General features: G+C 42.4%; 1 protein-coding gene across 1 annotated transcript in view; it reads right to left on the bottom strand.

Moving 5' to 3' along the window:
- The window catches only part of onecut2 (one cut homeobox 2), a 35,879-nt gene extending 24,893 nt beyond the window's left edge, over window positions 1-10,986 (bottom strand). The window contains 1 exon segment of the mRNA XM_034547140.1: window positions 9,777-10,986. Coding sequence (XP_034403031.1) covers window positions 9,777-10,986 — 1,210 coding nt within the window.
- Window positions 10,987-11,787: the final 801 nt, after the last annotated feature.

The following is an 11,787-nucleotide window of genomic DNA, read 5'->3' on the forward strand; positions in this document are numbered from 1 at the left end:
TGTGATAGTGGTTTCTAAGAGTAGTTCATTTGAATGTCGACTAACTAACCTGTACAGTTATGTGGATTTCATACAAGCTTGTTGACATTTTTTGTGGCAGTTTTTGTCGCTAGATAACATTTGTAGGAAGATGACCATTTCTAAACCTGCCCATAAATCTCAGATTTTTTAAATTATGAAATAAATTACTGATGCAGAATCTGATTCAGAGGTCTGAAACCAAATTAAAGGGGACAATAGCCCAAACAATGAAAATAATCCTCAGATTAGGTACACACAAATATATAGATAGTCATGTCCTCATACATGTGGCCATATTGTGTATTTGTGGTCATTTAAATAAAGTAGATTTAAATTTTAAATTTGACAGGAAATAAATCACATCAAACTATCAACGTAAAGAAACACGGAACAAGAACAGTCCCATAAACAACAGTTCATTGTTTGGCAACAGTCGAGGAGTGCTGCCAGCAAACCAGTGTTGCCATATTCTTGCAATGACAATAATAAAAATAAATCCTAGCTGATTCAGGATCACCACATAGTTTCGCTTTTATGCAGACAACGCCATGCTCTACTTGTCTGTTAAATGTGAATATCTCAAAAATCAAACTCATTTTAAGCAATGCCTGGATTATATGATAGGTAGGATGTCCCCAAAAAAATCTAAAATTAAGTGACACACTGGCAATTATTTGGGATTAATTACTGGGAGTATTCCAGTTGAATACTACTTGTGTAGTTCTTTCTATGAAACTTATTTGGGAAATTATTCAGAAAAAAAGCATAACAACATGTTATATTATTTAAAGTACAATGTTCAATGTTGTTCTATGTTTATGTACTATGTACATTATATACTGGATTTTTAATTGGTGTTTAAGTTTTGATTAATTTGTTGCTGCACTTGAGATGTTTACACTTAATGGTTAACGGTGCCCATCATAGTTTCCTAAACCCTAATCTGTCTTCTTCAAATGTCTTGTTTTGTCTAAAACGGCAAAATATCCAATTTACTGTTATGTAATACAAAGACAAATAGCACATTTTTGGAACTAGACAATGTTTGTTATTTGTGCTTTAAAAATTACTTTTACCTTTCTGGCAATGAATCAAATAATTACTTCATCTCTAAACAGGACTACATCAAGTGATTAATTTAGAGAGGAAGAAAAAGATATTGAGGGGGACAAGTGGAGAGGAAGAAGGGAACTGAAAGAGAGAACCAAAACAGGAAGGCTAATCATTAACATGTTCACGTTTGTGAATGTAAAGAACATTAATGTGGATGATGTAACAGCAAATGAAAAAACTAAGTCTCCCAGCTCTCTCATTTCTTTCTCCACCCTGCATGCTGCTCCTCCCTCTCCTCTCTGCTCGTTTCAGGGTCAGGGGAATATTTGCTTCATCTATTGTCTGAGTGTTGCAGCTCTGACCTTTGACCTCAGCTCTATTGGTTGCTTGTAGCGTTGTTGATCTAGGATTTGAGGCTCCCTCTGTTCATACAGTCATTGTAAAGAGAGAAGAGAGAGTGGTGAAATAAGCTAAATGTAACGCCTGGCAAAAAAAAAGCAATGAGTTAAAAGATAATACATGGAGGATCTTCACAACAACCAGATGTGTTACTGGTTGTAAAAACCTGAACAATATTGACCAATTCTCTATGAAACAACAGAATACAATTTTTATGCCAACTTTACAATTCCTTTACAATTCCACGGCAACGGGGACGCTGGCGATCTTAAAGCCGCTCTGTCTGGGACTGTTTTTTTTTGTTTTATTCTACCTTATTTATATTTAACATTCATTTAAATATTTTTGTATTTTATTTAACATTGTACTTAAGTTCAATAGCCATTTTTCTCTGTTTTAATTCTTCTACAAATGCTTCGTCTTGGATTATTTTTTTATTTTTGCTTACCGTTGCACCTGCTCTCCACCACTACCGTCTACTCCCTGGACAACTAACGTTATCCGACTCCCTGCTGGATACTCCTGTCCATGCTGGTTGCCTGGTCGCCTCTCAGCTGTCCTGGTGGTCGGTCGGACTGCTGCTTCTTCAGCTAGCTGTTAGCTTGCCGCCTAGCGTCTAGCTAACGTCGGCAGTTGACTGAACTGCCTTCTCCGTTTCTTCGCCTCATCCATCGCCGCTTTTCACTGAACCCCGATCACCTGTGGATTATCCTGACGTGCCTGTCACTTCTCCAGTTCTGGTGATCTGGTCCGTGGCTGGCGATTGCATCCTCCTCGGCTGGCATGGTTCTGCAGTATTCCACCTCGCAACTCCTCAAACTCAACAACTTCTCTGCTCCTCCGTTCATCTCAAGGCACTTGGATTCCTCCGTCGGCCCCGTTACATCCACAGAGCCTCCCGTAGAAAGTTTAATTACTCCTGGCCTAATCGCTCCACTCTTTCCATCCCCTCCCTCTGGTCAACCGAGCGCATGGCTGCAACTCCTGCACGTCATCACAACAACAATCTCCACGAGCGAGTTGCCTGGATCCACCCCCTTACCAAAGCACCCCTGCCTGTCCAAATTGACCCACATCTCAAAATTGCTCTGTTTAGCACCCGATCCCTAAACAACAATGGCCTCTTACTCAATGACTTCACAACTGACAATAATCTGGACTTTCTCTGTTTAACCGAAACATAGCAAAACCAACAGGACTACTTCTCACTTAACCAAACCACACCCCCTGGATATTCATACATGGTGGAATAGCCACTAACATCACTGCAAGTACAATTACCATCCCGACTCCCTCCTTTTGAACACCTTGTCTTTAAACTGTCTGGTCCCAAACCTGGTTACTGCAGTCATTTACCGCCCCACAAAACCTAATCCTGCTTTCCCCTCTAAACTGTCTGAATTTCTCACACAACTTTGCGCCATCTCTTAATCCATTCTGCTACTTGGTGACTTCGACATACACGTCGACTCATCTGACTCCACAACCTCTACAGAACTCCTGGACATCTTCGACTACTTCAACATCACCCAACATGTCGACTTTCCCACCCATAAAAAAGGACACACACTTGACATGGTCTGCACCTCCGGCATTACCATCAGTAATCTAAACATTGACCTCACCATCTCTGACCACCTGGCTATCACCTTGGACATAGACATCCCCACCCCCCCATGTTAAGCAGAGTCGCACCATAACATTCCGGAACATCAAGTCCATCAACCTCCCCTCGCTCTCCTCCACCTTGGCTGCCACCGCTTCTGCCTCTGCCACTATTTCGACTGCCTCCCCCACCGCCCTGGTCAATTACTATAATGATGCACTCTCCTCCTGTCTTGATGTCGTCGCCCCCAGAAAATCCAAACTCATCTCCTTCACCCACTCTGCCACCTTTCCTACCCCACGCCATCCACATCACCAAAACTGCCTTCTTTCATCTCATTGCACACCTCCGTCCCTCCCTGTCCTCTGCCACCACTGAAATTCTTATCCATGCCCTCATAACCTCCAGACTTGACTACTGCAACAGCATCCTCTTCGGCTCTCCCAACAAAGTTGTTCAGAATTCTGCTACTCGACTGCTCACCTCCACCCGCTGCTATGACCACATCACCCCGGTCCTACGCAACCTTCACTGGCTCCCGGTCAAATTCAGGATATACTTTAAAATACTACTCACCACCTACAAAGTCCTAAACAACATGGCCCCTCCCTACCTTTCAGACCTCCTCCCCCTCCAAGCCCCAACCCGGTGCAAACACTCTGAAGACCATCAGGAGCAAGCACCGGACCTAGGGTGACAGGGCCTTCTCAGCTGCTGCCCCCCCATATATATATATGTAACAGATTTGTATAGGGCAGGGAAGAAGTTCACTCGGATGATGATTTCTTTTCCAGCATTTATTTGCTCTTGCAGAAGACAATAAAACACACACATTGTCTTACAAATGGTGACTTTTCACCAAACTTAACTTGATGTTATGTTATATCACTTTGTGATTTATTATTATAGACTGTTGCTTTAACTGATCCAATCCTTCCAAAAATAATCATGGATGATGCCAGTCAAGGCCTGAACACATTTACATGAAGATACATTCGAAATTTTCACAAGAACACCTATTAAAAAAATAAAATGACAAGTTTTAGACAATAATGTCTTATCCTTAGATACAGAACAGATCAAGTTGGTTCTAAAGGGGCGTTCACACCAAACGCGTCGCGAATTTTTCACGCGTCTGGATCCCATGTAAAGTTAACGCACAGACACGTTTGGTTGCGAAATTCGCCGGGCGTTGCGATAGACGCGTTTCGCGCGTTGCACAATTTTGCCACAGTTGAAATATTTCAACTTCCAGCGCCAATCAGCGTTGAGATGTTCCGACGTGAATGGCGGAAATTATAACTGTTTTTACAGAGACGAGCCACGGAGAAAAGCCACGCCCCCTTTTCGCGTCTAACGCGCCTGTGCATTGACTTTGCATTGGGATCTCGACGTGCGTTTGGTGTGAACGCAGCACAACTTGTTGGGCGACGAAACTCATGCGAGTAAAGCGTTGCGAATATTCGCATCGCGTTTGGTGTGAACGCACCATAATGCTATCTGGCTCTGCATCCGTGTGGCGAACCCTTCTCGAATCATTTCTGCCATGGCGACCGCAAAAAAAAGAGAAAAGTTGATAGTGAGGGCCGCCGCTTTCAGATTTTCAAATTCACTTGTTTTAAAGTTTAATGATAACAGACCACTTTGCATTACTTATAAACTCCTGTTTAAAATGTTCATGAGGCAAAGATATTTAACTCATGGAAATTGAAGGTATTCTATACAGTTTGTTCAATGTTATCTGACTGAATGAAAGGCAGAATTGTGTTTTTAGAGTTGTTCACGTCTGCCTGATTTGCTTATATTTGGTTACATTGTCATTTGAAAAATAAAGGTAATTGTGACAATGAAAATTGTTTCATAACAGTGTGTATTTTCATGTAACTTTTGTGGTTAAAAAAATGTGGCCCTCTGCAAACATTTTGGACACCCCTGGTATAAGCATTCGCCTTGTGACTGGGAGACCGGTGTGCAAATCCAAGCCAGGGCTAATTTTTGCGTCACTTTTTTTAAAACATTTAGTTTACATGACTTGGTCTAGACTTCATGTAGAGAAACGTGATGCATGTATATGTTCACATTGTCACAGCGCCACCTACTGGCTCAACTGGACTTGCTCGAATCTGGCCCAAACTTGTCATGCATGATGCCAGTCAAGGCCTGAACACATTTAGATGAAGAAACATTCGACATATTCATAAGAACACCTATTTTTTTTTTTAAATGACAAGTTGTAGACAATAATTTCTTATCCTTAGATGCGAACGGATCAAGTTCTTTCATCTGATCTGTGGCATAACAGGTTTAGCATTCGCCTTGTGACCGGAGGACCCATGTTCAAATCCAAGCCAGTGCTAATTTTTACCTTTAATTTACATGACGTGGTCTATACTTCACGTAGAGATACATTATGCATGTATATGTTCACATTCTCAAAGCGCCACCTACTGGCCAAAACAAATAAGCCTAAAACGCATCAGATTCACATGTAATTTACACAACGTGATCTACATTTCACGTAGAGACACATGATGCATGTATATGTTCACATTGTCACAGCGCCACCTACTGGTTTAACTAGACTTGCTCGAATCTGCCCGAAACTTGTCGTGCTTGTTACAAGTCACGGCCTGAGGATATTGACAAGTCTAATTTCAGTCATAGTCAAAGCGCCATCTACTGGACTTGCCCGAATCTGCCCCAAACTTGTCATGCTCGTTACAAGTCACGGCCTGAGGATATTGACAAGTCTAATTTCAGTCATAGTCGGAGAGCCACCTACTGGCGCGACTGGATTTGCTCGAATCGTCCCCAAACTTGTCGTGCTTGTTACAAGTCACGGCCTGAGGATATCGACAAGCTTATTTTCAGTCATCGTCGAAGTGCCACCTACTCGCGTAGAACATCAATGTTACATGACAAACGGTAAAACGTAAAATTTCCTAAATGAAAAATAAAAAAGGGTTTTGGAGTAAAACAAATATTAATTCCTCAATGCAAGAAATTGTCATTTTGGTATTGACCAACCTAAACTCGGATAGCCAAAACAGCAACTGTTGGAACTAGTATTTAAAAAATATTCAGTCAATACCCAACCCTAATAATGATTTCAGGTTTGATTTCTGGATGCTTTGCCTTTTAAAAATAAACCAGTATCATACACACAGCAGCCAGCGAGTATTTTACAATATGAGAGGGAAAGCCGATGAGTGCAGCTCCGTCAGACAAATAACAGACGAATCCTGCAGAGATAATCTAACTTTTAAAATGTAGGGGTACAAAAAAAAAGGATTGCAAGATTAAGAGCTGGTCCAAATCCACTAACCAAATCTAGGCTAATTAAATGCACAATTCCAATACGTTTTTGGAGAATCAGATGCCCAATCTGATGTTTGAATCTCCATTAATTGGAAATAAATAGGGGGGGGAGAAAAGGGTAACACCACCTATTAGTAGTGAATATTCTTTATTCGGTACATTCACACCATAAAAAAACGCTGTAGTAAATTTAAAAGGAGACTTGACAGATATTACGAGCAAACATTGTAACATGTGAAACTACGTGACTTTAGAATACAATACAATCTCCATAAAGGTCCCAATGTAAACACAAAAGAACATCAGGTATAATGTAGGAATAGAGAAATAAAATTGGTTTAGAAAAGTTATTATAGAGATCCTGTCAGAATTATTAACCAAACGTTATACAATTATAAACATTTCAAACATACTGAATCTACTCCCACTTATTTATTAATTGTAATGTGTTCTTCTTATTTCTGACCTCTGAGCTTTTGTAGTGCTCAATGTTTTATCTTGTTACAGAGAACTGGCTGATACTAACCGAGTCATGAGATTATTACGGAATTATTTTAGTCATTTGAAATAAGGCATAGTAAGGGCACTCTCCATTCAGTGATTTTATAGGAAGCTCCACGTAGATTATGTTCGTTAAATGAACAGTTTCGTTCATTATATTTTTTTTTATTGAAGAACTTTATTGAAGAAATTGTACTTTCTCGATTCTTGTTGTTCTGAGTTTGTTCTCATGGTTGAATGCACTTATTGTAAGTCGCTTTGGATAAAAGCGTCAGCTAAATGACATGTAATGTAATATTTATTTGTTGTCAGTTTGACATCCATGTTTTTCTATTCCAAAGAGGACACACTGGTCTCGATAATAAATAATAAATAATAGGTTTTAGGATTTTTTTCAACCCATAAAGCAGAATTACATCTTTTAATTTCCACTGACATTTTTTTTTTACTGTACGGTTCTGCATCATTTCAAATATTATTTAATAGTTGTACGTTTGTTCACCTTAGTTGACTTTGTTGGGTTATGTATCAATATTTGTATTTTGTGACAAATCAACTCTGAGGATGCAAACATAATGTTGTGATGCTCAAAAAAAAATTAACGATTTAATACAACATCTTGTTTGCCACGTGCAAAAAAGGTAGGAAGAGTAGCATAGTTGTTAAATACTTCGATTTAAGTCTTTAAAAAAATGTTTGGGTCTTTTTCTTAAGCACACTAAACATAAAAATATATGAGGTGAAATAGTGATAGGGTGATAGTGAAGCAAACTGCTTACAAATTGGAAAAATCATTGTGATGCCTGTAAAAATATTTCAATATCCTGACGCAACTCTTATACAGTATAAGTGTCTTTCCAGCAACTATTTGTTACAAATCTTACTATTGGCCACCTTTTTTAAAAGTATAACAATTAGTTGTTTTGGAACCTCACACAACACATAGGTTCAGACGTTTTGGAACTTAAGAAGGAACAAATAACATGTTGATTTAAGGTGAACACAATGTGTCTCAATAAATTGATTTATTTGTATTCATAGATAAACTAAAAGAAGATAACTGTTTCTTTATGGGTTAAGAAACTGCTCCAGCCTCATTTTTCTTCTTGACTGATTAAAAGTTCACATTTGGAAGATAACAACATCCAGATGGATTCCAAAAGCCTTAATTTAGGAACAGTTTGGGTCCGGTGCTATAAAACTATTCAACACTTTCTTTTTAAAAACGCACACCTGCACACATTCCTCATGTTTTATTCTAATTGTTACCGAATTGATATGGTTTCTTTTGTATTTGCGTTTGTGTCTGAAAAAAAACATCAGAAGGCAGCTACAGTATGGCTGGAATGGGAAAACCGAACAACATGTTAAATTGCACAACTGAACTAAACTTGTGACACACACACAGACAGACAAAAACGTAAACACTAGTTATTTACTAGTGGATTCTACTGAAGTGAAATTCAAACATCCGGCTTAAAACATGTCCAAATTGCCATAAAGACACCTCTGAAATACATTTAAAGGGATCTCGCTGGCGAACATGTTACACAATATTCAAGGAAACAACGAGAAGAACGCCACTCTCATACCTATCTGAAAAGCTACCTGATTTTTACAATAACAACATCCAGATGGATTCCAATAGCTTTAATTTAGTTCAATTATATATATCTATATATATATATATATATTTATATATATGTATATGTATATATATGTGTATGTATATATATATATATATATATATATATATGTGTGTATATATATATATGTATGTATGTATATATATGTATATGTATGTATGTATATATATATATGTGTATATATATATATATATGTATATATGTATGTATATATATATGTATATATGTATGTATATATATGTATATGTATATATGTATGTATATATGTATGTATATATATATATATATACATATATGTATGTATATATATATGTGTATATATATGTATGTATATGTATATATATGTGTATATGTATATATATGTTTATATATATGTATACATATGTATTCTTTTTACTGCTATCGTCCCCTGCAGACAATGGAGGCTGGTTGGGGGTTGGGGTGTGGAGGGCGTATGGGGGGTGGGGGCGACGACAGAGGACCAGGTCCCTCACTAGAGGGGGCAGCAGACCCACTGATGCTGCAGACCGTCATGTTTGTCACACAGCCCGTCTGATCGCCCCTCGCGATCAAACACAAACCCCTCTCCCGACCCCCTCTCTCATACCTCTCTCCCTGCAACAAATACCGCAAGAGAATAAAAGCAGCCTTCAGTGGGATAATGACAGTGGCTGAATAATAGAATCCCCTGCACCCTAGAATAAAGAATATAAGAATAACGGGTTTCATATGAAGTTTGACTATAATGGATGAAATTATTTTCCTACATTTTGTGCAAATGTTTCCTAAATTATTTTTGAAGTGAACGCACTTTCCTTCCATCTTCCCCCTTTGTTTTTCTTCTCATGTGATATTGTATTATTAATCCATAATTTGGCGAAAATGCATAGCATATAATTATGTAATTGATATTTAGTACAAGTGCAGTGTTTTTCCCCACTTAACATGCAGGGACAGGGAAACAGAAACTGGGTCGCTGCAGAGAGAGAGCGAGAGAGGGGGACTGTTTGGAGGGAAATCCCGTGACCTTGTCATTTCACATCGATCCCTTTTTGTTATTGATCAATAATGGTAATCATAACACCGGTGATTCTAAATACATTTCCTTCATTTTTGAATCGGAGTGCGGGAAAGAAGCCGCACATACACACACACGTACACGCACACACACGCGCACACAAACAAACCAAACAAACCAACCAGCGTGGCAGCGCACTTTGTTGTGTTCTTACCTGCCAGTCTGAGGGCCGACATCCTCTGAAACTCGGGCTCCTGCAGCCACTTCCACATCCTCCTGAAGGTCTCCCGGCCTGACTTTAGTTTACTCCAGGGTTTGGGGTTCCTCAGGAGGTCTGACAGGGTCCCCTGTGAGCGGCAAAGCACCCTCTGGGCGAAGATGGCCTGGGGTATGCTGTACCTCTTCAGCTCCGCCGTGATCCTCTGCGCAACCTCCTTGGTGTTGATTTCCTCTAGCTGCCCCGAGCTGTTCACCCCCTGAATCCCCGAGGAGGAGGGCGGTCTTTCCCTGGTGGAAGCCAACACGGGCCCGTGGGATGGAGACTGGAGGTGGGCGTGGGGGTGGTGGCCCGCCGAGGACACGGCCGGGTGCCCCGGGTGGTGCATGCCGTTCAGGTGCGGCATCATCCCGGCCGCCGGGCCACCGAGGCCTCGGTGCTGGTGGTGGTCCCCTCTGGCCAGCATGGAGGCGGTGTGGTGCGCGTCGAAGTTCAGCATCTTGTCGTGGCCCCCGTGCGTCGCGGTGCCGTAATTGTGGAGACCCTGCTGGTTGTTGTGTATGGAGCCCAGGCCGTTGCCCAGCACTGGAGAGAGGCTCTGACCCATCCCGGACATGTGGTCCTTGTGGTAGGGGCTGTAGAGGTTGTTCATGCCCGGCAGCCCCCGCTCGTCCCGCATCAGGGTGAAGCTCCCGCTCACGTTACCGGAGAGCCGCTGGTGGTGGTGGTGGTGGTGATGGTGGTGGAATTTGTCCGACACGGTGGAGATGGGGGGCAGCGGCTGCAGCGGGGTCAGGGTGGTGTAGGTGCCGCTCATCCCCATCCCGGGAGACGACGTGTCGCAGGGCACGCTCATGGCGTGGTGCAGCGGCAGGGACAGCTCCGGCCGATATTCCCCGCTGCCGTCCAGTATCGTAGCCATGCCGGACACCATGGCGGAGCGGGACGACGCGGCGGCGGCGGCCAGGTCCTGGTGTATCCGCAGGGTGGCCGCCGCTGCCGCCGCCGCCCCGTGTCCCCCCGAGGAGCTCCCGCGACCGTGGTGCGGGCTGTGGCCGCTCATCAGCTCCACGTCAGGGACCATGGAGCCCACGGCCACCCCGCCATGCAGGCTGCCAAGCCCGTCCATTGTCATGTCCGTGTTCATGGCATAGACGTCTAGGTCCTTGGCCAGGCATCTATAGGCGTTAGTGTAGGCAGTCTTCATTCATCTGTCCTCTCAGTCCATCGGGTCGAGCGGAATTAGGTCTCCTTCTTCTCCTCCTTGCTCTCGCTGCTTCTCCCCTGATGCGCCGGGATGGGTCAGTAGCCGTATTCCCTTTTACCTCACTTCCTCGGTTGTTTCCCCGTCCTCCAAAGGCCTCTCCAGCTCCGTGTCTTTGTGTATTTTCCCCGGTGGGTTCCCATAAAAAAATAAAGTGTTTCTATTTTTTTTTTTTTTTTTTTATCTCGATCTTACGGGCCTGTGCGGTGGCTCCCCCATATCCAGCCCTCTCCTCCTCCTGCGTTACTCTGCTCCTCAGACAGGAGCTGTCCACGGTCCCCTAGCCGACCGCTCAACCCAACCTGCTGCGGGAGGTGGAGGCGGGCTCGGTTGGAGGGGCGTCCCCCCCGCGTGACTGACAGGGAAGCTGACCAGTCAGAGGGGCCGGGAGCGCCTATGGGGAGCGGGAGGGAGCGGTGCAAGGGCCCAGCTGACCAGTCGTGTGTCCTCGCCAGGGACGGTGCAGCTGCTCCGGGCTGGATTCGAACAGGGAAAGAAATCTTTATTGTACAATGCTAATTGGCTATTAATGCGACTGTTCTGTAAGTGTGCATACAATGTGTCATATCCTGCACTATTCTCTTGCATTTATCTTCTCCCTATTCAAAAATCTGATAGTATTATAAAATACAACACATAATTATAGTGTGGATCCAAATAGTCAGTTGAACATGTCTTTACCCAACTTTAACTAATTTCAAGCAAAGAAAAGACACATTCATGCGGTGTTTGTTCCGCTACTTC

The sequence above is a fragment of the Cyclopterus lumpus genome, chromosome 12 (assembly GCF_009769545.1).
Source record: "Cyclopterus lumpus isolate fCycLum1 chromosome 12, fCycLum1.pri, whole genome shotgun sequence".
Classification (NCBI taxonomy): domain Eukaryota; kingdom Metazoa; phylum Chordata; class Actinopteri; order Perciformes; family Cyclopteridae; genus Cyclopterus; species Cyclopterus lumpus.